This window comes from Periophthalmus magnuspinnatus, chromosome 19 (assembly GCF_009829125.3).
Source record: "Periophthalmus magnuspinnatus isolate fPerMag1 chromosome 19, fPerMag1.2.pri, whole genome shotgun sequence".
Taxonomy (NCBI): domain Eukaryota; kingdom Metazoa; phylum Chordata; class Actinopteri; order Gobiiformes; family Gobiidae; genus Periophthalmus; species Periophthalmus magnuspinnatus.
In genome coordinates this window covers 17,101,971-17,129,936 of record NC_047144.1, presented here as the reverse complement: position 1 = coordinate 17,129,936, position 27,966 = coordinate 17,101,971, and the positions used below count along the sequence as shown (strand labels likewise).

At 40.4% G+C, this 27,966-nt stretch overlaps 1 protein-coding gene across 1 annotated transcript in view; it reads left to right on the top strand.

Annotated features, from left to right (window-relative positions):
• dock1 (dedicator of cytokinesis 1) overlaps window positions 1-27,966 on the top strand; it is a 361,518-nt gene that overhangs the window by 275,298 nt on the left and 58,254 nt on the right. The window contains exons 31-37 of the mRNA XM_033984239.2: window positions 3,512-3,570; window positions 7,636-7,784; window positions 12,942-13,027; window positions 15,675-15,831; window positions 18,959-18,999; window positions 20,132-20,222; window positions 27,576-27,695. Coding sequence (XP_033840130.1) covers window positions 3,512-3,570; window positions 7,636-7,784; window positions 12,942-13,027; window positions 15,675-15,831; window positions 18,959-18,999; window positions 20,132-20,222; window positions 27,576-27,695 — 703 coding nt within the window. The remainder of the gene's footprint in view (window positions 1-3,511; window positions 3,571-7,635; window positions 7,785-12,941; window positions 13,028-15,674; window positions 15,832-18,958; window positions 19,000-20,131; window positions 20,223-27,575; window positions 27,696-27,966) is intronic.

Genomic DNA, 27,966 nt, shown 5'->3' with positions numbered 1-27,966 from the left:
CTCTCCCCCTCTCCTCTCTCATCTCTCCTCCTCTCTCATCCCTTTTCCTCCTCTCCTCCTCTCCTCCCCTTCTCCCCTCCTCCTCTCCTCTCATCCTTTTTCCTCCTCTCTCCTTCTCTCCTCCTCCTCTCCTCTCTCATCCTTTCTCCTCCTCCTCTCCTCCTCCTCCTCTCCTCCTTCTCCTCTCCTCTAATCCTTTTTCCTCCTCCTCTCCTCTCTCCTCTCGCATCCTTTTTTCTCCTCCTTCTCCTCTCCCCCTCTCCTCTCTCATCTCTCCTCCTCTCTCATCCCTTTTCCTCCTCTCCTCCTCTCCTCCCCTTCTCCCCTCCTCCTCTCCTCTCATCCTTTTTCCTCCTCCTCTCTCCTTCTCTCCTCCTCCTCTCCTCTCTCATCCTTTCTCCTCCTCCTCTCCTCCTTCTCCTCTCCTCTAATCCTTTTTCCTCCTCCTCTCCTCTCTCATAATTTTTCCTCCTTTTCTCCTCTCTCCTCTCGCATCCTTTTTTCTCCTCCTTCTCCTCTCCTCCTCTCCTCTCTCCTCTCTTCTTGTCAAAACATATTAGTTTGCCTTTGCAAATATTGGCAGAGCGATCGATGTTTTTTGCATTGGCTGAGAGCGTGGCCGTGTCACTGGGGCTCACAGGGTCTAAGGAGATTTCCATTAGTGAGGATCTATCTTTAGATCGACTTTTGCAATGTCAGGCCTAAGTTTGCAGCCGGCGGAGCGTTATGCAGATGTGCTAATGTGTGTAGCATGTAGCGCTAACAGCTGCCACGGGGATATTAAAACACAGGGGGTAGAACATTATTGATGATCATTTTGACAGAGGGAGAGTGTCCAGAGACGCCTCTCGCTGCTGTGGTCACATCGATTTGTTCAATGCATTTTTAACTTTGGCAGATTCATGTCATTTTCATACAAGGATGACCTCAGCCTTATCCCTGCATGACCCTCCCGTCCCTTAATCTTGAGTGAACTTTATCTGCAAAGGGATGCACATTAGTCCTGGACACATCTGCAGCCTGCAAGTCCTGGTTTAGACCTGATTTAGACCTGGTTTAGACCAGACCATAGACTGTATATATAAATGGAAACAGCTGCAACCTGTTAGCCTCCACATTCCAAACAGGAAGTGATCATGTGCGTGCTTCTAGCTCCGTCGACTCTGGCTCCCATTCACTTTCTATTGAAAAACTGCGTCCCCTCTCTCTGTAACTGCTGCTGTCAGACTCATCAGTTCGGTCTTAAAATGTTCGTATTAACCCGCTCTACGTCCTGGTAAGATATGGACATGAATAACAGACCAATGAGGCACTTTCTTTCCCCATTGTTCTTAGCACCCACTTAGCGACTTTAATTTGAGATGACAACAGACTGATTAAGATTTTAAAAATAGATTTGTCTGTGTATAATCATTGAATCCCCATTTCTGATCCTCTGTTGTTCTGTTGTTCTGTCCTTGGTCAAAACACCTTGACACATACTTATTTGTACTACAAGAAACACCAAAATAATCTTCACCAATTCAGAAAAAACAAACAATAGAAAACTCAACATTAATCAGACTCTAGACCAGAATCCCTGTAACTAAATCTAACTATTATTCCCTTTGAAGACAGATATATTTATAAAGGTTGTCTGAGTTACTGCACTTTCATTTCTATTGCAAAGTTCTTCTCAAACTCCATATTTTCAGATCGTCTTCTTGATAAAATATTGCAAACTTTTTTTTTTATCACGCAGCGGCCAGACTTGAAAAATGGTTGCTATGGCTGCAAGTGGCACTATAGTCCTCTTTAAGAACAAACTTACTTTTCTTATCAAATATCCCATTGGTTTTAGAGGAACGCCATCATTTCTAGTCTTATTACTTTCGCGGTTGTGGTCTGACTTCGTGACCCCGCTGTAGCCTGTTCACTTTCACTTTTATTTTCCATTTCTTTGTTTCCATGGTTTCACCTTGTGGGGTTTGTGTGGGCCGAGGGACGGGCTTTTCGCTGCTCGTGATTGGTTCATGACCCACATATGACAATATTGTTCAACCCGAGAGTTCAAGGTGGCCGTGGTCCTTCCCCCTGAGTTTTTCAATGAAACTTGGACTTTATTTAGGCTGTTACCGTGGCGATACATGTGTGGATGGTCCGATGTGGATTTTTTCCCCCCGATAAAAGTGATTTGCATGTTGATACGACTATTCTAAAAGGTCCATAACTTGTAGCGAAGTTTACCTACTGTGAAATGTTCCGCAATGAAGCATTAAACTTGCATCTTGCCTGTGTTCACTTACCGGTGTTTTAAATCTTACGACAAATGCTTGAAAAATGGAGCCGCCTCTCCACAGATCTGACCTGTTATTTGGTTTGCCTGCGTCACCTTGAGATAGTTGAGTTTAATGCCGTTCTATGGAACATTCCAGGCGAAATAATAACATCTCCATGGAGACGAGACAACATTTAAAGGCTATTTATTCTTTGTTCTCTGTTCTAATGTTGTTTCCTCATCACAGACAGACCTGGAGTTGTGTTTTGTTTCATTCACATGTTTAACATGTATTATGTCTCCCTCTGCTGGTGACACCTGGGACTGAACAGTGTTGAAAAGGCTAATTAGCAGCAAGGTGAAATATGGATGTTTTATAGTTAAAACAATACAGGTAATGAATGACAAAGGTCCAGTATAAAGTTACACACAAACCCTGCATAGTTAGGCTGAGTTCTTCTCTCAAACTGAAAAGACTCTGTTCCACCTTGTGATGTCATTAAGTGGTAATACAGGAAGTGCTCCACTGTGTTTTTAAACTCCACACACCTTTACTAGAATCATTTGGATAATTTCAGCCCCGGAATTGTCAATCTCTACTGAACTAAAGGTAAAAGGTACATGCTAATTTGAAAACTACCACTTCATGACATCACAAGGTGGAACAGAGCATTTTGAGCTTTGAGGATGTAGACAGACTAATAATAAAGTGTTACTCAAACATGTGTGAATGAAACAAAACACAACTCCAGGTCTGTTTTTGAGGAGGTAACAGCATTAGAACATGACTTAAAGCTACAAGAGTCAGTTTTACGTAATATCGGACTTACAAGCACGACTCAATCTTTTTTAAACTAAGCTACTTTCAGAAAATAAAATTTATATTTAGTGTTTAAATCCTGCAGGTATAATATCTGTACATAAACAACATCGTGATTTCCATTAGAGAGTGCATGGACTCAAGAGATGTGGTTTAAATGAGGTTTACAACATTAGCTGCTAGCATTAGTGTTTATGTCATATATTCTCTCTGTCAATATTACAAGACGTGCTGTTTTTTTAACGATGTTTTTCCACATTTTGGGTTGGGATTCTGTAGGTCCAGGAATAGCTGCTAGTGATTGAGAAGGTTTGCATTATAGAGATGGCAGATATTTACATTACTTTTTTATTTTTTGCAAGCAACCAACTACTTTTCCTCCCATACATCCTCGTTTAATATTGTTCTAAACGTTTCACCCTGTTGTGTTTCAGATACCAGGACATGAGGAGGCAGATCGGCTTCGAGATTCGAGACATGTGGTACAACTTGGGTAAGACGCTTCGCTATTAGCACGTTAGCTAGCGTTCTTGTCTCTCATTATAGACAGTGTTGAGAAGTAACTGAATACATGTGTCAAGAGTACGTGTTATGAATGCTAATTTTGAGTATCTGGTACATATTTGGAATTCTTACCGCGAGTATCATAGCAACCAAAGAGCCAATCCAGAGCGAGGTTGTTGAAGGTAACACACTTTCCTGCCCACCCTGCTGGTTTAGCAGGGAGCAGGCGCTTAGTAACCACCTGATGTTAATATCTTGATTTACAGACACAACAGTGAAATAAAAACCCAAGGATCATGTAGAGCGGATTAATACGAACATTTTTAAGACCAAAACGACAAGTCAGAAGCCAGGAGTGCGCCCATGATTACTTCCTGTTTGGAACACAGCGGTTAGAGGGTTAGCTATGTCCATTTATACAAACAGTCTATGGTCTTCACCCTATAAATTCACTGTAACTCTATGTAAAAGTATTCTAAGTATACAGAATGCAGTTCTCTGATCGACCCATGTAACAGAATACATTACATAATACATTACGACATAAACATAAACATCACAGGTTGAGCGGTCCACAGGTTGGCGGTGCGATTCCAGCTCACACAGATGAATGCTGTTGTTGTGTCCTTGGGCAAGACACTTAACCCCCCTCGCCCCCAGTGTCTGTGCACAGTGGTGTATGAATGTGTGTGTGTGTGTGAACGCGTGAGTGGTTCCCGGATCACCATTCTTCCCGACGCTGATTATATTCAACCATCTTATATGAATTACATTTTTACAAATTTCAAACCCCATTGATGTTTTAATACTTTCTCATTTTATATTGGCGTGTATCAACATTCTCCGAGCTCTCACCTCCTCCCGCTCTCAACTCAGCCCAGAATAGCAACTATACATCTGTTAATTGGCTTTATGGGGCGTGAAAGTGCTTCAGTAAAGTGAGACTGGGATGTTTCCTCACTCCCAACTCGGCCTGATCCCTCAATTACACATTTAAACACTATTAATTCAAGCTACAGTTTAATTAGCTTATTGCTATATTTACCAAACGTAATTATTGTTTGTTGATGTTTTTATTGTAGAGCATGGACTGTATATATAAATGGACATAGCTAACCTGCTAGCCGTGTGATCATGTGCGCGCTTCCGGCTCCAGCGACTCACTTCAATTCATTTTCTACTGAAAAACTGTGGCCCCTCTCTCTGTAACTGCTGCTGTCAGACTCGTTGTTTTGGTCTTAAAATGTTCGTATTAACTCCCTCTACATGATCCTGGGGTTTTTATTTCACTATTGTGTCTGTAAATCAAGATATGAACATTAATAACAGACAAATCAGGCGGCTTCTTTTCGCAAGGTCGTTCCCACTAGCGTTAGCAACAGGTTTGATTGACAGCGTTGCTAAGGGGATGCTCCCTGCTAAACCAGTGTTCTGGGCAGGAAGGGGCGTTACCTTCAACAGCCTCGCTCCTGATTGGCTCCTTGGTTGCTATGATACTCGCAGTCGGAATTCCTAACGTGCAACTCAGCTCCAAATTGTTTATAACTGCTCTAGCCTCGATGAGCTTCATTTGACTGGAGCGAATGCTGTGGGTAAAAGATATTGCGTTCTGTGATGGATGGAATTTCAGTGCTTTGAGTTTTGAGAGAAGCAGTTTTATCTGTCAAGAAACGCATTCAAACCAACGGAGACCCGGATGATTCACTGTGCGAGATAATAGATTTGACAGATATAACACACACACCACAGATATGAAGTGAATCGAAATCCAGTTACTATCTCGTTTAAGGAATGTAATAATGTGAGTTCGTAAAGGCAGTGGAACAGTGGGTACTGTTTGAACATCAACCTCAAGGTTCACTCTGATGCTGTTGTTGTGCCCTTGTGCAAGACCACCTTCTAACACCTGCTTTAACTATGTACAAGTGTGAGGTGTGAGTAGAGGGGTCTGGTTGGAGGTGCCAGTGGTGTATTTTGGCAACCTCATGTCCTTCTGCCCCAGGACAGCTGTGGCTACAAGTAGTGCATGGAAAGTATACAAAATGGTAAAGATCAGCGCAGTATTATAACTCAACTTTTAAGAAATCAAGGGAGTCCTGGCCAAGGCGGCACAGATCAAACATCAGCACATATTTAGACAGTAGTTTTTTTTTTGTTTTTTTTTTTTTAAATAAAAACAGTTACAAACCATGGATTTCAATCCCAAACAACAACTACTATGACTACTGCTACTAATACTACTACTATTACTACTACTACTACGACCACCATCACTACAACTACCACTACTAGTACAACTACTGCTGCTGCTGCTGCTACTAATACTACTATTACGACTACTACTACTATTACTGCTACTACTACTAATACTACTACTACTGCTACTAATACTACTACTACTGCTACTACTACTCCACTACTACTACTACTACTCCACTACTACTACTACTACTACTACTACTACTACTACTACTACTACCACTACTACTACCACCACTACTGCTGCTGCTACTGCTGCTACTACTCCCACTACTACCACTACTCCACTACTTCTACTTCTACTACTACTACTACTACTACTACTACTACTACTACTACTACTACTACTGCCACTGCTACTACCACTTCTCTTATTGTCATTATGCTTTTTCCTGGACACTCAGAGACTCTTTACGTTACAATATTCATTCAGTCCACACTGGATTAGGATACACTACTATTATAGCCACAGCTGCCCTGGGACAGACTTATGTCCCATCCCCCCCCCCCCCCCGGAATGGCCACAATATAACTATCACTGATTTAAATTGACCCGTTGGGAGCAGTTCTTTCAGTTTCCAGTCTTTTTGTAAATGTTTCCAGGAAGTGGGTTCAGAATCGTGAAATACTGTTTGATCAGTTTCTATGCAAACTCTTGGTACAGAAAATAGCACTGAGTCTTGAGATACCATAAAATACTGTCTGCTTTACTGTGTCAACAAACGCATCTGGGAGTCAGGACTGGAGCTCTGAAAACGCAACTAAAACCACAGGAATCGTTCTGATGAGCACTTAAAGTATATTTGACTTGTCTGTGTAATCCCTCAGTCGTCCAGGTCTGATTTATATATTTGATTTGTTTTGTTTGTTGTGTGTAAGTGATGGACTCAACAGCGCCCCCATCCTCACTGTTAGCGTCACTACTTCCTGTCCAGTTTTATCTCTGAGGTTTTTGCAGAGTCACGGTGAAATTGATAAGTATTTAAATATCAGGCAGTGGACAGGGAGCTGCAGGTGGGTTAGGGATCAGGGGTCAGGGGTCAGAGGCTAGGGGTTAGAGTTAGACAGTGGACAGGGAGCTACTTGTGGGTCAGAGGTTGGAGGTTAGAGTTAGACGGGGAGCTGCAGGTGGGTTAGGGTCAGAGGTTAGGGTCAGACAGTGGACAGGGAGCTGCGGATGGGTCAGAGGTCAGGGGTTCAGATGTCAGAGGTTAGGGGTTAGAGTCAGTATACAGGGAGCTGTGAGTGGGTTAGGGGTCAGAGGTTAGGGAGTCAGGGTCAGATAGTGGACAGAGAGCTGCGGGTGGGTTAGGGTTCAGGGGTCAGAGGTTAGGGAGTCAGGGTCAGACAGTGGACAGTGACCTGTGGGTGGATGTCACTGACATGTTAAATACAAAAAAATTTAAATAAATACTTCTAAAAAGAACACACGAAACATGTTTGTGTCTCGATGCTAATGCTAATTTTGAGGCGTAATAAATATTAAAACACCAAAACAAACTGAAATATTCTGCATATAAAAATATTGGGTAGTCTTTATTTTAATTAATTTGTGTTTTAATGGGTTGTTTGTTTTATGCCATTTTTATTTTATTTACCAAGTGACTGTTAGCTTGGAGACACACTGAGCTAGCTAGCGTGCTACTGTACACAGAGCCTATTCAGCTATAATTTTTTCTTTCTTTCTTTCTTCCTACCAAAGTAATGGCTTATATATATATATTTTTTGCATATTATGGTTTTCTTTTGTTGTGACACTTTGAGAGTATATTTGATTTGTTTTGTTTGTTTGCAGGGCCTCATAAGATCAAGTTCATCCCGGAGATGGTGGGTCCGATCCTGGAGATGACCCTGGTCCCGGAGATCGAGCTGAGAAAAGCCACGATCCCCATTTTCTTTGACATGATGCAGTGTGAGTCCCACTCCACCTGCAGCTTCCACCATGTACGTATACACCACACCGTCCTCCACCACCATGTACGTATACACCACACCGTCCTCCACCATGTACGTATACACCACACCCTCCTCCACCGTGTATGTACACACTCTCAAACAGGCTAACATACAGTATTTATATTTTTGTTTTTATTTTATCTGGTAAAAGAGGCACCAAACCTGGATCTAAGTCTTTGTTCATGCTTCATTAAGGCTGTAAATAGTGTCATTATTTTAAAACAATACCAAAAATATTAATATAATTCACAAATATTATTACGCTTAAACGTCCTGTATTACGCAAAATTGACTCTTGTGAGGTTTTATCCATGTTCTGATGCTGTTACCTCCTCAAAAACAGACCTGGAGTTGTGTTTTGTTTCATTCACACATGTTTCAGTAACCTCTAAAGCTCCAGATGCTCTGTTCCACCTTGTGATGTCATGCAGTGGTAGTTTTCAAGTTAACAGCTACGTTTTACCTTTAGTTCAGTAGAAATCTGAAAATTTCAGGTCTGAAATCATCCAAATGATTCTAGTGAAGATGTATGGAGTTTAAAAACACAGTGGAGCACTTCCTGTATTACCCGATGACATCACAAGGTAGAACAGCGCATTTTCTGTTTGTCTAAATATGCAGGTTTGTGTGTTAAACATGTGTGAATGAAACAAAACACAACTCCAGGTCTGTTTGTGATGAGGAAACAATACTATAACAGAAAATGGCACAATTTTGGGCCTTTAAATGTTTATAATGCTACAAGAAGCAAAACGTCTCCATGGAGATATTATAGGAGCATTCCGCAGTATGGCATTAAGCTTATCTGTCTCACACATATTCCTTCAAATGTGTTTTTATTACTTAGAAAATGGTTTGTAAAACACGCTTTGTCAATGTGAGCGGAGTCGCCTCTCCACAGATCTGACCTTGTGGTGTCACCTGCTTGTCTCCATGGATATAGATTGATTTAATACCAATAATAACACTGTGGAGCATTCCAAAGCAATATCGTTTCCATGGAGACGAGCGTGTGGCAGATCCTCCACTCAAAATGTTCTATAGTAAGCATTATTTTGAAGTCCCTGTCAAATAAATAAATAAATACATAAATAAAGTTCCTATCGCATGTTATCATAATTCTGTTTATTCCCACATAATTATCTCCATGGAGACGAGCACTGTGGCAGAAAGTCCCACAGTGTACCTTTAAACGGCATTTTGAAGTTCCTATCACACGTAATCATAATTCTGTGTAATCCTCCCACTTTAGATATAAAGTAATAATTTCCATGGCAACAAGCAGGTGGCAGATCTTCCACCCAAAAAGTCCCATAGTGCAGCTTTAAACATGATTTTCGATGTTCTTATCGCGCATGATCATAATTCCGTGTATTCTACCCACGTTCGATCTTTAATAATAATAAAACACGCGCATAAATGAATATCTCCAACACGCAAACAGCCCCGTCGTCTCGGAGCCGAACATCTGCGGCCGACCCGAGCTCCTCATCTGGAAATGGGCTTCATTTTGCACACTAACGAGGCATAACATTAAGTTCTGCTAAGCGTGGCTGTTGATAATCGCCGCGACAACAAAATGAGATTTGCAGAAAAGAATTAGAAGTCGGCTCACAGCGGTGGAAGTTTATTTGGTGCTCAACGACGAACTGAGATTTCAAAAAGCTGCTGTGTGGATTTATGCTTCAGTTTGAAATGAGGAGAGAAAGAGTCTATAAACTGTACGACGTGTCAGACAAATGTGTGTGTGTTTGTGTGTGTGTGTGCGTGTGTGTTTGTGTGTGTTCCATACCCCCCGCCAAAAATGTTACATAGTGCCCCTTTAATATACTTAATTATTTTTAATATAAGTAGCTGAAGTTAATTAATTATAGATGCTTTTTTTGGTTGTATTTCACTCAGCTCTTAATAGAATCTAAATTTAATGCCCTACTGTGGAACATTGCAGCAAAACAATATCATCCCTATGGTGACAAACAGTTTGCGTATTCCTTACCAGAAAAGTTACATAGGGCATCTTTAATACACAGAGTTACTCAAGTAAACGTATCACAACTCATTTGCGACTGTATTTCACTCAGCTTTGAATAGAAACTAAATTTAATACCCTACTGCGGAACATTCCAGGGAAAACTAAATCAATGAGAACCTTCGAGAACCTTCCGCCTATAAAATGTTACACAGTGAACCTTTAATAGAAAAGTTGCTGAAGTTCATTAATTACAGGCCATTTTCGTGATTGTATTTCATTCTGCTCTAAATAGAAACAAAATTTAATGCCCTACTGCGGAACCTTCCACGATAAACATAATCATGTTGAGAACGTTCCACCAAAAATGTTACTTAGTGAATCTTTAACATACCAAGTTACTGAAATTCGCCAACTACAGACCATTTTTTGTGATTGTATTTCACTTTGCTCTTAATAGAAACACACTTTAATGCCCCACTGTGGAACATTCCCGGCAAAGCTAAACCATCTCTGTGGAGCAGGTGACGACCCGCCGCTAGAAAAGTTACATAGTGCACCTTTAATGCACAACGTACTGAACTCCACTAATCACAGCCTCTTTTTTCCACTCAGCTCTAAATAGAAACCAAATTTAATGCCCTACTGCGAAACATTCCAGGCAAAACAGAATCATGTTGAGAACCTTCCACGCAAAAATGTTACATGATGCACCTTTAACATCCAAAGTTACCAAAGCGCAGTAATCACAGAGCCCTTTAGTGTGTTCCCCTGAGCGCTTAAGGAGCCGGTGGAGCTGCAGAGGTGGAGACAGGCGGAGGTTTATTACATTGACTCTGCACTAATAACCTCCAGTGTTTACTGTGGAAGCCAAGCTAATTATGTCAGTATGTCACTCAGGGCTCACCTTATTACAACAAACACATCTGCAGCCTGCTCCACTTCACTATGTTCAATCAGTTACACTCTCCTCCACCTCCTTCACCTCCTCCACCTCCTCTTCCCTCTTCTCCACCTCCTCACTCTCCTCAACCTTTTTAACCAAGGCTCATCTTAGTACAACGAACGCATCTGCAGCCTGCTCCACTTCACTATGTTCAATCAGTCACACTCTCCTCCACCTCCTCACCCTCCTCCACCTCCTCACTCTCCTCCACCTCCTCACCCTCCTCCACCTCCTCACTCAGAACTCATCTTATTACAACTAACGCATCTGCAGCCTACTCCACTTCACTTTGTTCAATCAGCCACACTCTCCTCCACCTCTTCCTCACTCTCCTCCTCCACCTCCTCACTCTCCTCCACCTCTTCACTCAGAACTCATCTTATTACAAACAAACGCATCTGCAGCCTGCTCTACTTCACTTTGTTCAATCAGTCATACCCTCCTCCACCTCCTCCACCTCTTCCACCTCTTCCTCACTCTCCTCCTTCACCTCCTTACTCTCCTCCACCTCCTCACTCTCCTCCACCTCTTCACTCAGGGCTCACCTTACTACAACGAATGCATCTGCAGCCTGCTCCACTTCACTTTGTTCAATCAGTCACACACTCCTCAACTCTCCTCCACCTCCTCACTCTTCTCCACTTCCTCCACCTCCTCGCCCTCACCCTCCTCCACCTCCTCACTTTCCTCCATCTCCTCCACCTCCTCACCCTCGTCCACCTGCTCCACTTATACTGTAAATGCCATCCCCTGTGCCGTGTGGTGTAAATCCCAGTGTAAAGCTGTAGCGTTTATAGCTCTGGATCCTGGCTGCTGTCCCATTCTCTCTGCCTGTGTGTGGTTTTGCAGAGTCAGGGATATCAGACTTCTACTTCTTACAATATACATTTTAAAAAAGTATTGCGTCGATGCTGAGTGGTTGATTTTTAATGCCAAGAAATGAAGAAAAATGAAACCAAGAAAACAAATATTAGTGTATTATATTTAGTGTGACGTCATCCACAGAGTTCAGCTCCAAATGAAGTTCTGGTTTAGTAGGAAGTGGGCGCTTAGAAACGCTGTCAATTAAACCTGTTGCTAACGCTAGCGGGAGCAACCTCGGAGAAAGAAGGCGCCTGATTTGTCATATCTTGATTTACAGACACCATAGTGAAATAAAAAAAACCTGTAGAGCATTTTAATATAAACATTTAAGACCAAAATGAGGAGTCTGACAGCAGCAGTTACAGAGAGAGGGGCCACAGTTTTTCAATAGAAAGTGAATTGGAGCCAGAGTGGAAAGAGCCTGAAGCGTGCACACGATCACTTCTTTTGTGGAAGGCAGCAGCTAGCAGGTTAGCTATGACTGTTTATATATACAGACTATGGTTCAGATGCATAAAGGGTTTCAAAAAAGCACACATTGGAAAAAAAAAGGTTCACGTACAGACAGTTAAAGATGCACTCTGTAACTTTTTTGGTGTAGAGTCTCCCACCTGCTCATCTCCATAGGGATGATATTGTTTTGCCTGAAGTATTCCACAGTAGCACATCAGACTTATCTTTTTGAAGTACGTTCAGTGAAAGAGCGTAATGTAATAGAATGAATTCAAGCTAGTTTAAAGCCATACTGCTGAACATTCCAGGCAAAGAAATAACATTTCCATGGAAACAAATGGGTAGAAACAAAATGAGTTAAATGTTCATTATGTTGCATATATATGTATTATGTAGGTTTTAAGTTAATGGAAATTCTACTACTACTATTACAACTACTATTTCTGCTACTACTACTACTACTCCTACTGCTACTGCTTCTACTTTTACTGATATTACTACTACAGCTACTAGTAGTTTTTTATGTCCAAATATTATATTGAAATCAAACAAAATTCTTGTGTCTGTGATGTGTCCAGTTTCCATCATTTTAAACTCCACATAAATAAAAGGTCACACAACCCATGTGTCCATTTACATAAACCATCTCTGTATCAAATTACCCATAATGCATCTCACATGTTTACTGCACACCACCCTTAACTCCACCCGCTGTAAACAAATCCATGCAGTAAACCTGAGGTAATGACGAGACATTCTGCATTCTGGGATCAAAATGAGTCTGGATTCTGATCACAGCTCGCGCTCCTCTGAGCCCTGATGTGGCGCTAGCGAGAGCGACGCGCGGAAGATGCTAATGAAGTGAAAAATTAGCTTGGTGGATTATTTACGCCTGCTCTGTTTTTAATTGCAGTTTGAAAACGAGATCATCACCAAACTGGATCATGAGGTGGAGGGCGGACGCGGAGACGAGCAGTACAAAGTCCTCTTCCAGAAAATGTAAGTGACCGAAGAAGAAAACACACGTACATACTATATACTGAAGCTAACTGAGGCACTGCTCTGTCTAAAGCCCTGTTAGATTTTAATTTGAGATTTGTTTTAGCACAATCTGACAAAAAAGAACTGACATAACTGAAACTACAAAAGATGAGCTGAATTGTGCTGTTAAACAAGTCAAAGTCAAATAACATTACAGTCACAAGCTAGCTAGCATTAGCATTAGCCAACAGTTTTTCAGGTAGTCACTCTCACCTTTTTGTTGAAATTCAAACACCTAAATGGGTTTAATAAACATCTGTATAGATCACAGGCTCCTTAAGTTCTACTGTACGCTAAAGCTAACTGGATGCACTGCGCAGTCTAAAGCTCTGTGACTCAAGTTGGACTTTAATCTGAGTTTTGTTTTAACACAATCTGACCATAAAGAACTGAATTAACTAAAACTACAAAAGGTGGGCTGATTTGTGCTGTTAAACAAGTCCCACTCAAATAACATTACAGTCACAAGCTAGCTAGCATTAGCATTAGCCAACAGTTTTTCAGTTAGTTACTTTCATCTTTTCAGTTGAAATTCAAACACCTAAATGGGATCATAAACACTGGTACTGATTGCAGACCCCTAAAAAAAAAATGTATTTGTGTTGTATTTTTCTTTTTAAACTCATCTAAAACCTGATCGGGCTGTATTTGTGTCACCATGGTAACCGCTGAACATTCCTCCATAGACATACATGTTAAAAGTTTGTGCCATTCTTAAATTAGTATCTGCTTTTGTTACTAGTTTATATTAGTTCATTAGTATCTGATTTTCAACACGGGACGAACCAGAAAACACACGATTAAAGAGAAACCGTTAAAAAACCATCAGACAGAATCAGAAAACTTTTATTGCCATCGTCAGTGAACACAACTCACAAACTAGGAACTTTCTTCGGTGATACAGTGCAACATAAAACACTGAATAATAGTAATATATAAGTTTAAAAAAAATGCTTAAAAGTAAAATAGTACAACAACATCAGAACAACAGTGAAAACATGACTTATTAAGGTGACCAGTCTAATAAAGTGTCCAGTTTAGTACAGATCAAAGATAACAGCAGAATCAGCTCCTGACAGGCTCAAACTGTCTGGAGAATTGAATAATTTTACTAAACATTAAAAAAAGGACATTTTAGTTCTATCCTACTGTAAAAACCTGGGATAATGATGTTTATATTGGTTTGGACTGTAGGACACATACTGTACTGGACATGGGGACATTTTATTAAACTGCTAATGTTAATGATGAACTGATCTGAACTGAACTGAACTGAACTGTTTTATTATGTAATTGTAATGAAATGTGTATTTTTAATGTGAAAGAAAAAAATGGAAAGTAGAAGCTACATCTGGTACAGATCATGTTTTCTTTTGTAAGATTAATGGATTTGTACATGTTCCCTGACAAATAAAGAAGAAAAAAAGAAAGAAATGCTACTAAAAAGATGCTATTATGGGCATTTAGTATAAAACCATAACAAATGTAGATCATGGTTTTACATTATAAAGCAAAATATTAATTAAAATAAACAGCTTAATAATAGAAACTACCATAGTCCACCTGTGTTTTATGTAAGTTTTTCCATATACCTCAAAATTATATGTTTGAGTCTGATCTTTCTGAATAACTGCAAGTAAGTACAGAGAAGTGAGAGTGCAGAAGTACAGAAGAAGAGATGGGGGATAGGTGAAAACAGACATTCTAACTGTGAGCTGACTGTGAGCTAATGGGCAAAAGAGGAACAACGCTCTAGTCTAAAAGGGAAATCTGAGATGGTCAAAGGCCTAATTGGGCTGGAGATCTGGAAAGTTAGACCAGTGAAAAGGGGGGGAAGTCTAGGATAAGTTAGTTTAGGTTAGTTTTTTGTTGTTATATTGTAAAGTGTGAGCAAATGTGTTCACTAGTTTAAATTAAACTAAAATTAAAGGTCCTATATTACACAAAACTGACTCTTGTAGCTTTAAGTCATGTTCTAATGCTGTTCCCTCCTCAAAAACAGACCTGGAGTTGTGTTTTGTTTCATTCACACATGTTTGAGTAACTCTTCATTATCAGTCTGTCTACAGCTCCAAAGCTCAAAATGCTCTGTTCCACCTTGTGATGTCATGAAGTGGTAGTTTCCAAGCTAACAGCTCCTTTTACCTTTAGTTCAGTAGAGATTGGCAATTCCAGGGCTGAAATCATCCAAATGTGTCCAAATGTCTCGTGAAGGTGTATGGAGTTTAAAAACACAGTGGAGCACTTCCTGTATTACTACATGATGACATCACAAGGTGGTTTGAGAGAAGGACTCAGCCTAAATATGCAGAGTTTGTGTGTTAAACATGTGAATGAAACAAAACACAACTCCAGGTCTGTTTGTGACGAGGAAACAACATTAGAACAGAGATCAGAGAATAGTATAATATTGTCCCTTTTTCACGTTTTTAAGACATTAAAAGGCCAAAAAGCATCTTTAAGCCCATTTGAATTTCACTTTATTCGTTCATTCACGTCACGTCTCAGGGTTGAACCAGGACGGATGCATCGGCACTGCTCCATGCATAGGTAATCTCTGAAACCCTTATTACGTTTTAATATTACCTTTTGCTCCTCTCCTCAGCCTCTTGGAGCACTGCAGGAAGCACAAATACCTGTCCAAAACCGGGGAGAACTTTGTGAGCGTGGTGGTGCGGCTCCTGGAGCGGCTCCTGGACTACAGGACCATCATGCACGACGAGAACAAGGAGAACCGGATGAGCTGCACCGTCAACGTCCTGGTGAGTCTCCAACTGTGGGACTTTTCAAACCAGCTGAGACCCGTAGACCGTATAAAGACGTGGACTAAGGGAGTGTGATGTCACCGTAGACTGTAGATATAAATGGACATAGCTAGTCGCTGCGTTCCAATTCACTTTCTACTGAAAAACTGTGGCTCCTCTCTCTGTAACTGCTGCTGTCAGGCTCATTATTTTGGTCTGAAAATGTTCGTATTAACCCGCTCTACATGATCCTGGGGTTTTTATTTTGATATTGTGTCTGTCAATCTAGATATGAACATTAATAACAGACAAATCAGCCACCTTCTTTACCTAAAGTCGCTCTTTCTCTATGCTAAACCAGTGGTGTGGACAGAAAGGGGCGTTATCTTCAACAGTTTTGCCCCAGATTGGCTCTTTGGTTGCTATGACACTCACAGTCAGAATTGTAAATATGGAAGTCGGCTCCGAATTTGCCGCTCTAACCGCTTTAGCCTCGATGAGCTTCAGTTGACTGGAGCTGAACACTGCGGGTGACGTCACACTCACTTAGTCGACTTCTTTATACAGTCTGTGGACGTCACCCGCAGCGTTCAGCTCCAGTCAACTGAAGCTCATCGAGGCTAGAGCAGTTATAGCGGCAAATTCGGAGCCGAGTTTGTTAAGATTATATCAACAAGTTTGCTATTTAAATTCCTTCGGTCAGGTCTAGTTGGAATGCAGATTAGGTGTGTGAGATCCGGGACATTGCATAAGTCTTCCAAAGTTTCGGACTCTTTCTTCTCGTTCAGTTAATATAAATGTACCACATGCACCACAGTTTGAGAAACACAGGTTTAAAACACGTCTGCAGCGCTGGACAAAATAATATAAACGAGTGAAATTGTGTTTTGTTTTTGTATTAGACCTGGCACAGACCTCGCTACAGAGAAATATTGCGATAAACGATAATGAAACTACTTTATTTTATCTCGCTTTATTTTAATCTTAATCAATATAAAGCAGTGAACCATTTTAAATCGACTGTTTCATTAAAAAACATGAGCTGCAACACGTAAAGGGCAGAATGGACCAATAATTAACCACAGAAGGGACTTATTTACCCTGACACAACTCAAATCTTATATTACAACAAAAATACCTGAAATCTCCCACTTTTGAATGGAAAAATGTTAAATAAAAATTAATATTGTGACCCAAACATATATAGTTCTGTCTTTCATACTGAGCGATGAGTTGATTAGTTAATTAGAGCTAAAACAAATGATTATTTCTATTGTATCTTTAGATTTTTTAAAACAATGTCAACCAGATGAAGTGGAAAAATGGCTGAAGATTTCCAGATATATCTTTGGGGAAATAGTTTATTCTTGCTGTGACATTTTGGTTTATGATGGCAGCTCGCTCTCTGTTATTAAATGTGTTTTGTTGGTGTTTTGAGTCTGTTTACCCTCTACCTAATGTCGACATTATTATTCTGATCATTGCGTCTCCTCAGTGTTTTACAGCTGATGAAATCCCAGCTTCTGTTGTGACTGTAGTGCTGCATGTTACAAGCTGCGGCCTTTAAATAGTTCAAACACAAATCTAAATCTGCTTGTGCCCAGATCTTAAGTGTTAAAATTCACTTTCACAAACTGGTTTAAGTGTCTCGCAAACAAATCTGCTTTTGTGAATGTTTGTGAAGTCTCGTCTGAGTGTAAACAGTGTACACGCAGACTGTATATATAAATGGACATAGTTAACCTGCTAGCCGCCGCTTTCCAAACAGGAAGTGAGCACTTGCACACTTCCTGGTCCATCGACTCTGGCTCCAATTCACTTTCTATTGAAAAACTCTGGCCCCTCTCTCTGTAACTGCTGCTGTCGGACTCGTCATTTTGGTCTTAAAATGTTCGTGTTAACCCGCTCTAGATCATCTTCTTGGTATTTTTATTTTGCTATTGTGTCTGTAAATCAAGATATGAACATTAATAACAATGACCAGACCAAGGCCAGACCAGGACCAAAGCAGGACCGGACCAGACCAAGACCAGAAAAAGGCCAAATCAAGAACAGACCAAGACCAAGATCAGACCAAGATCAGGCCAAGACCAGGCCAAGACCAAGACCCAGACTAATAACTGACTAAGACCTGACCAAGACCTGACCAAAATCTGACCAAGATCTGACCAAGACCTCCAATTCACTTTCTATTGAAAATCTGTGGCTCTGTAACTGCTGCTGTCAGACTCGTCAGACTTTGGTCTTAAAATGTTCATATTAACCCGCTCTACATGATCTTCTTGGTATTTTTATTTCACTATTGTGTCTGGAAATCAAGATATGAACATTAATAACCGTCTTCTGTCCTTGAGATCGCTCCCACTAACATTAGCAACAGGTTTAATTGGTTGATTCGCTTGTATAACACTCTGTTAGTCCACTTCTTTATACAGTCTGTGGTCACCTATTTCAGATTAAAAGTTTAGTTTTTTGCTCATTAATTCTGCAGAGATCTGCCATGTTTTACTGTCATTTTCCTCGTAAGCAGCCATATTTGTTTTGCTTTGGACAGATCATGCGCGTCCCTGATTGGCTAATCCACCTGTCAATCACATCCATCTGAACTCAATTTCAATTCAATTTATTCTTGTAAAGCCCAAAATCACAACAGAAGTCGCCTCTTGGGGCTGAGCATGAGAACTGATTTAAGCAACAGAAAGTTAGAAAATCAACCATGAATGTCGTGTGTGTTCTGGATCCCAGGCAACGCATTCCCGCTATCACTCACCCAAACCGCTCTCTTCTGTCCGGTTAATGTTCATAATGTCGTTTGATCACCATGGCGACCGAAAACCAAACCATGTGTCTCTGCTTTGTCACCGTGCGTTAGGTTATCACTGGGTCCTGGCTCATCTTCTGCAGACAGCTCCTCTTTTTTCAGTTTTGAGCTTGGAAATGTCAGATTCTCCTCTCAAATTGAGCCGAGGAGCCAGTGGCCTATATTCTGTCTGACTCATGCTTTTCGCCTGCGTTTTCTGCTTGTTTTTAAAGAGGGATTAAGTGCGACTGGCGATTTGGCAGTTCACCAGGATCCTGAAGCCAACATCGAGGTTTACATTGACTTAAGTGATTCATGTTGCTGTTTTTGTCTTCTTTCTTGCAGAATTTTTACAAAGAAATCGACCGAGAGGAGATGTACATACGGTAAGATCATGAAAAATGTTTTATTTGATATGTTTAAAGGCTAATTTGGTTAACTAGCTCATGGTTCATGGGGTTTTAGGTCATTACAGTCGGCTCTGTGCAGAGTAGCATGCTAGTGCTTTTAAAATGTTGTATTCAATGTTCCAAGTTCTTTTGTTTTAAGACCGAGACCAGACCGAGATGAAACCGAGACCAGACTGAGACCAGACCAAGACCAGACGAGAGCAGGATCAAACCAAGACCAAACAAGGACCAAACCAAGATCAGACCAAGACCAAACCAAGACTAAACCAAGACCAAACAAGGACCAAACCAAGTCCAGACCAGGACCAAACCAAGACCCAACCAAGGCCAGGCCAAACCAAGATCAGACCAAGACCAAACCAGAACAGGACCAGACCAAGACCAAACCAAGACCAGACCTAGGCCAGACCAAGACCAAACCAAGCCCAGAGCAAGATCAAACGAAGACCATGTATAGTGTGCTCCCTTTTATGCCTTACAAAAGCTGAAAGCCCCATATTATTTGTTATGTCATTTCATGTCATGATACCTCTTCAAGATATTGTAATGAACCCATTTAAATATAAATAAATGATCACTAGAATCATTTGGATAATATCAGGTCTGAAATTGCCAATCTCTACTGAACTAAAGGTAAAAGGAGCTGTTAATGTGAAATCTACCACTTCATGACATCACAAGGTGGAACAGAGCATTTTGAGCTTTGGAGATGTAGACAGACTAATAATAAAGTGTTACTCAAACATGTGTGAATGAAACAAAACAACTCCAGGTCTGTTTTTGGGGAGGTAGCAGCATTAGAACATGACTTAAACCTACAAGAGTCAATTTTGCGTAGTATAGATCCTTTTAAAGTTTATTGCTGTACTCTGTAAAATGCCCATCAAAGCAACAACATCTCCATGGAGACAAGCAGAAGTTAGACAGTGTGGCTTCAAAGTAGTTTTCATATGCACAACACCTTCCATGCGTCCGCAATGCGAGCCCCATCTGTCCATCAACCTCAGCGGTGGGCTAAAAGTGTCTGGATTACCCTCGCTACCCCATTGTACATGACTTAAGTGCCTCTCAGACGTTACCCATAAATCATTGCTCTCTTCCTCTCCAGGTACTTGTACAAGCTGTGCGACCTTCACAAGGAATGCGACAACTACACAGAGGCCGCCTACACACTCCTGCTCCACGCCAAGCTGCTCAAGGTATGACACAAACACACTAAAAAACTTAAAGCGGACCGATTCTTTAAACTTTTCAGATCTTTTAACCACGTTCTAGTCGTTTCTTCTCATTGAGCCTCTGAAGTTGTTTTTGGAGTGATTCATGTTTGAGTAATCTTTAATCGACTATTTTCAAGACGCCATTTTGTCGATCTACTCCCGGTTTCACCTCCACCTGGACACGCCCACTGTGACGTACACACTTCCTTCTCCAGTTTTATTTTTTTAATCGGTGATACTTGTAGGATTTGGCAGCGTCGCGTCGTCATTTTGGTACAAATGCAAAAAAAATGTGCTGTTCGCTAGTGTGATGTGCAGCTGTCCATAGGGGGCGCCAACAGCATGCGGTGCTTTGTTGTGATGACGTTTATGACACAGCAGTTTTCTAACTCGGAAGTCAGTGGATTTGTTTCTTTTATTAAGTCGTTTTAGATGAATATTGTGATTTAAAATGTGTAAATTATAACAAAACAATCCACAAGTGTCAGAGATGAGAACTATAGAGACACAAGCTCAATAGGACTGATTTAAAGTGCGTACGACAGGTTTTCATGTTTGTTTGTTTCAAATTATGACCTGGTTTGGTCAGATAGTACTTGTGGCAAATATTTATCATAGTTTTAGATCAGTCAGGCAGAGGTTTGTGAAGAAAAGTTGAAAACAATTAAATCCAAAATGCAGGGACCAATTTTGAACAAGAACCGCCATTTTCACATTGTCACAGAGAACCAGTTGGAGTTTAATCCACGCAGATTTTTGTCGTAGTTTCTGGCAACCCAAAGAGATGAGCTCATTCCGCCTTCTTAAATATCATCACTTTAATATTAGGCATGGGATGATATCGAAATTTGGTGACACGATTATCACGGTAAAAATAATTGCGTTTTACGATTAGATCACCATTACGATTAAAGCTGCTGAGAGTTTAAAAATGTTCTGGATATGAATGATTATAATTTTAATCTCATGAATAAATTCCATGTTTAAACAACTTGTATATAATTGTACTTTGTTATCAGTCAAAACAATTACGGATAAGCAGGGCCGCCGACAGAAATTTGGGGTCAAAATGCCTCACAGATCTGGGCCCCCTAAGACCCTGGGGCCCGGGACAGCAGACCCCTTTGCCCCCCCCCGTCGACGCCCCTGTGGTTAAGTAGCGTTTTTCTGCGTTTTTCTGGTGATGCAATGCGATTCTCACGATTACATAAAGTGGACTGTGTAGTCAACCTGTCACATGCCCTTTCATTCAGACGTGTCCTTGCCTACAAAACGGTGAGATTAAAGACTACAAATCCCATCAAAGCCGCTGTCCCATAGATTTAAAATGGCCCCAGACATGAAACGTTTTGCAGTATGTTTTTTCCCCACAACAAAGTCAGACAGATGAGTGAGTTATCGTCTCATTTCCATCTGTTTTTATTTGATGTGTTTTCAAAGATACTGGAGCATCCACTGACCCTATTAGATCTATACTGATTAAAGTGAATAGCGCCGCTCTCGTGTTAATAATGAAATCACTTTTTATAACTGCAGCTGTGTCTCTCTTGGTTGTTACATCATGTTTAACACCATATGTTTTATCTACCAAAGTCAAGTTTTTGATCTTGTGTTTTGATTAATAATATAGTAATGTTCTGGTGTAAAGAAATACGCCAAATTTCTTCTGGTTGTTTATTTACTACTGTAGGCCGTAACCATAGGCTGTATATCTAAATGGACATAGCTAACCTGCTAGCCACTGCATTCCAAATAGGAAGTGATCATGGTTGCGCTTCCGGCTCCATCGACTCTGGCTCCAATTCACTTTCTATTGAAAATTTGTGGCTCCTCTCTCTGTAACTGCTGCTGTCAGACTCGTCATTTTGGTCTTAAAATGTTCGTATTAATCCACTCTGCATGATCCTGGTGTTTATATTTCGTAATTTTGTCTGTGAATCAAGATTTAAACATTAATAACAGACAAATTAGGCACCTTCTTTCCCCGAGGTTGCTCCCGCTAGCGTTAGCAACAGGTTTGATAATGGACAGCGTTACTAAGCGCCCGCTCCCTGCTAACCCAGCGGTGTGGTCGGGAATCGGTGTTACCTTCAACATCCTGACTCTGGATTGGTTCTTTGGTTGCTATGATACTCCGGGTCGTGATTCCAAAAGTCGCCCGTATAACTGTCAGCTTTGATGAGCTTCATTTGACTGGAGCCAAACTGGGCCCAGGACACGCTAGAAGGACTATGTCTCTCGGCTGGCTTGGGAACGCCTTAGTCTCACGGGAGAAGCTGGGGGAAGTGTCTGGGATGGTGGAAGTCTGGGAGTCCCTGCTTAGACTGCTCCCGTGTGATCCAGCTTTAGATAAAAGTAAGAAAATGGCTTATTAGATTGATTAGTGGAAAGAAAACCAAAAATGTGTTATTTTCCATCCACCTGTTTGTCTCCATGGTAACGTTATTACTTTGCCTGTAATGTCTCATAGTGTCTCACCTTGAAAAACATGCAAATATATATATTTAAGATATGAGGTTATTCACAAATCCAACGTTTACATGGTGAAAAAGTGTGTTTGTGTTTTGTGTTTTCAATCCGCTCAGCCAATCAGAAACCAGAATGAGCTCCTTTTGTCGAAGTTTGCCAGAAACTATGACAAAAATCTGCGTGTATTAAACCCCGAATGGTTCTAAAGTAAATGATGATTCGCTCCCAGTATATGCCAGTTAAAGACACCCAGGTTCACTTGTGTTTGTAGTTCTGTTATGACCTCAGTTAAAATTAAACTTGCGTCACACTTTCACATCAAAATAGACTTTTATTTTCAGCTTTTGCACAAATTGGTATAAGTGTCAGGCAACATCACACCGTTTGTTCATTTAAGCCTCGTTTGAGTTTGAACAGTGTGTTTTTGTCAGAATTCGCAGCTCCACAAACTCTTTATTTAAAGTTGTTCTGTGGGAATGACTTTTTTGGTACTCCCTGTTCCAATTTTTTCCAATATGGCGTCACCCGACCTCAGGAGTGTTTCATAAATGAGTTCTTGTTTTTTTTCTTTTGTACGTTCAGACAAAATGGAGAGTCCCAGTTTTCTCACATGTTCACATTGTTTTTATTTGAATAGTTCTGGTTCTGATACACCCCATTCTAAAGCTGACACAGTAGGCTTACAAATAGATTTAAAGGTGCGCTACGTAACTTTTCTGGCACGGCTCGTCTCCACGGAGATGTTCTACTTGTTTGTTTTTTGTTTGTATTTTTCTGTGTTTGATCAAGGCGCCCAGAAAAGGGAGTGTGCACGCTCTCGTTAGGCTCTTCCTGTAGAAATAAACATTGAAATAAAAACATAGCTTAACCGAGAATGTTTCATAGTATGGCATTAAAATAATCTTCATGGAGACGAGCGGGTGAAGCCACAAGGTCAAGTTACAAGTCAGATCTGTGAGGCATTTATATTTTTGAGCAGTATTGATAAATATATGCATGGTCGATATACTTAATGCCGTGCTGTGTAACATTATTGTTGTGTCCTGGATTCACTTGTAATGCCAAGATACAAGTCAGATCTGCAGAAAGGCGAGCCAACGTTCTGTAAAAATGCATGTTTTTCAAGGTATTTTTGCACATTATTGATAATTTTGCATAGATGTATCGTTGATATCGTTAATGCCGTACTGTGGAACATTATTGTTGTCCTGCATTCACTTGTAATGCCAAGTTATAAGTCAGATCTGCAGAAAGCCGAGCCAACTTACGGTAAAAATGCATGTTTTACAAGGCATTTTTGAGCATTATTGATCATTTGATTGGATGCGTGGTCGATATCGTTAATGCCGTACTGCGGAATATTGTTGTTGTGCTGTGTAGGAAATCAATCACTCAAAGTATTTTCATTTTTCATATTTTACTGCTATCACAACAAAGTATAGATTGGTTTCGCCCAATGAGACGTAGCTGCTTGATTGAGAACGTTACACGTTATGGCATTAAAATAATCTTATCTCCATGGCGACAAACGGGTGAAGCCACAATGCCAAGTTACAAGTCAGATTTGTGGAGAGGCGAGGCACGTTTACTGTCAGGATGCATATGTTTCAAGGTATTTTGAGTAATAAAAACACCCAAAATGAAATGTTACAAAGTTCCATTTAATGCCATACTGTGGAACATCACGGTTTTCCTTATGTTATAGTAAATGAATAGTGAATATCTGCTAATATTTCAGTGTTGTTTCTCCCAAATATTTGAAATACATAGATTTACTTTTCCATCTGACTCGCCTCTGCACGGTCGCAGTGTTTTCTCCGTCCCATTACCTCCACACTGTCAGAGATGTAGTGTTTCCATGAGGCAGTTTCACTTTCTTTAGATAAATACAAACCCAATGCAAATTCATCGCCCGAGCTGCAGAAAAATCAATGAGCAAAGGAACAGCAGCACTCAAGGATTCAGAGTGCATCGTGGGTAAAATATTAGAGCCCGTGTCTCCTGTGCCGCGCTAAACCCGTCTCAAGTGTTCAAATATATATGTTTACTCTGGTGTATGTCAAAGTAATATCTTTATCTTTGTTTTACTCGAAAGAAAAGAGTACAATGTGTGGTGAAGGAGGGGACTGTAGACTGTAGAGGGTTTACTTGTAGTAGTAGTAGTAGTAGTTGTAGTAGAGGTAGTAGCAGCAGTAATAGCAGTTGTAGTAGCAGTAACAGCAGTAATAGCAGTAGTAGTAGTATATAGTTGTAGTTGTAGTAGTAGTTGTAGCAGTAGTAGCAGTAGTTGTAGCAGTAGTAGTTGTAGTAGCGGTAGTAGTAGTAGCAGCAGTTGTTGCAGTAGTAGTAGTTGTAGCAGCAGTAGTAGTAGTTGTAGCAGTAGTTGTAGTAGTAGTAGTTGTAGCAGCAGTAGTAGCAACAGTAGTAGCAGCAGTAATAGCAGTAGTAGTAGTAGTAGTAGTAGCAGTAGTTGTAGCAGTAGTTGTAGTAGTTGTTGTAGCAGTAGTAGTTGTGGTAGTAGTTGTACTACTGTTACTACTGTAGTTGTTGCAGTAGTAGTAGCAGCATTAGTAGCAGTAACAGTAGTAGTAGTAGTAGTAGTAGTTTTTTCTCATTTTGGTTGTTTTTAGAGCACTATAAAACTGTAAAACCTGACTCATATTTCACCTGGATGAGATCCTTCTCCTGATGGTTTCCATGGAAATGTTGTTCCTATAATATTCCACGGTACGGCATAAAACATATCTATCCCAATAGATAATGGTCCAGAGTATAGTTTTAACTTTGTATTTCCATGGTTCCATCATGCAGTTGACAGAACTGTCCAGAAAGTTTCATACTGTAGCTTTAATATTTGTGTAAATATGACCCAGTTGGCCGGTCTCATAACAGATGTTTATATTAGCCTAAAAATAATAATTAAAAAAAAATGTAATTACTTGATGAATCCATGACTTTTTCAGGTCAGTGCAGTTGCCAAAGACTCCGTTAAAATCAGTCTAAAATGTCATCAAACTAATTAAGTAACACGGGTAATAGTCAAAAACATTTAAAAATCTAAATTAAAAGCCGTACTCGATGTTCTTCCCCTGCATTTGAGCTAAGTGCAGATATATTTTGTAAGCAGCTCTTGAGGTGAAAATAACTCCAATTCAAACGCATTTTACTGTCCGACTATCAGGAAGTGCGTGTTAGCATGCTAGTTCTTGTGTTAACCTCCACTCTGGTGTCTGAGAGTTCTGAAAAGTGCTTGCAAACTCATCACGGTGAGTAATTAGTATGTTCAGAGCACATAAGGTAAATGAGGAGTCACTTTAAACCACTGCAACCACTGTTTTTAAGATGTTTTGGGGTTTTTTTCCTGCTCATGAGGAAAAGGCAGAGCATCAAATCATCAGTAGAAAAGAAAAAAATACATCTTTATTTTGATTTTTTTCATTATATAAAGGAAACACTGGCTGATAAATGTGATCTGGAACACGACCAAAAGCTCATATTTTATTTCAGATTTTATTGAAGGCAGCAGAGAAAGTGTTGATTTAAATACTGACCATGTACAAATGTTTGAGTAACACTTTATTATTAGTCTGTCTACATCTGCAAAGCTCAAAATGCTCTGTTCCACCTTGTGATGTCATGAAGTGGTAGTTTTCAAGTTAACAGCTCCTTTTACCTTTAGTTCAGTACAGATTGAGAGTGAAATGATCCAGATGATTCTAGTGAAGGTGTGTGGACTTTAAAAACACAGTGGAGCACTTCCTGTATTCCACATGATGACATCACAAGGTGGAACAGAGTGTTTTCAATTTGAGAGAAGAGCTTAGCGTAAATATGCAGGGTTTGTGTGTTTAACATGCGTGAACGAAACAAAACACAACTCTAGGTCTGCTTAATGTAATTATTTATTTGATTATTAAAAGAAAACAAAAATATATATATCATTGTCCTACAGCACATATGTCAAACTCAGGCCCAGGGGACAAATCTGGTCCATGGTGTGATTATATTTGGCCCGTGAGATTATGTCAAATGTGCATTAGAGTTGTCCGGCTGGTATATAACGCATGCACCACTAATACTGCAAATCCCAGAATGCATTGGTAGTACGCTGCAGTCCTTTTCTCCTTTTTTGTTGACATTCATTAGCAACCAAGCTTCCAGTCACCTCAGCCAAATTAATTACTACAGAGACAGACATAATTTATTTTATTTATTTAAGTAAGAAGCTTGAGTTGTTCCAGATTTTGTGTTTAAGCAAAACTAAAAATGGTTCCATATGAAAACGTTAAACATTACATATCAGGCGCAGTCAATATTTCAATAAATACTGAGTTTGGCCCGTGAATTTGTCTCTGTTTTTAATTTTGGCCCAATGTGAATCTGAGTTTGACACCTCTGCCCTACGGTTTTTGGTGTCTATTAATGTAAAACTCAACTCTAAATAGTTGTGTAGTTGCCCAAAAAAAGTACAGTACAGTCTGATCAATTCAACGTTCCGAATGTAAACCTTCAAACCCGTCGTTCCTCTTCTAAGCCAAACCCAAACCCTCTAAATGACTGTCCCAACATCGACTTTAATAGCATTAGCTTTAGCCACGTTTAGCTTCACTGTGCTGTTAATGGGCCACACAACACTATTGATACCGTCTTGTATTGGTTCAATATTATCGAGTGAGCGGGTCTGGTTCTGTCCGAGTTCAGGACAGCGCTCAGGATTTACACGCCGCTCTCTCCGTCCACTTTCACTATAACTCTCTGATGGATTTCCTGTCGCTTTTCGCCTTTCTCTGTGACCCACGATGCACCACTGCTGTATTTGACTGAACAGCTGTTGACTTGTTTTTTATGTTTTTTTTTTTGTCCTAGTGGTCGGACGAAGCATGTGCAGCTCATTTGACGCAGAGGGACACGTACCAGGCGTCCACACAGGGACAACTCAAGGCTCAGCTCTACCAGCAGATCATCAACTACTTCGACAAGGGAAAGGTAAGAGTGGGTCCATCGTTTATCGTGAGGGTTAACGTTCTAAAAATAACCCGCAATAGGCAAAATCCGCAGCGTAGTCAGCTTTATTTTTTACAATTATTCTATATGTTTTTTGTTGTAAAACCCCTCACCACACACTTTATACACTTTTCTCAGACAGACATTAACATTTCCTCTCAAAGTTCAAACCTTCGTCGGCGCCTTTATCAGTGCAGAACGTTTTATCAACAATGTGGGTTTTGTCGGGGAGAAAACTTGCAAACATACAGCA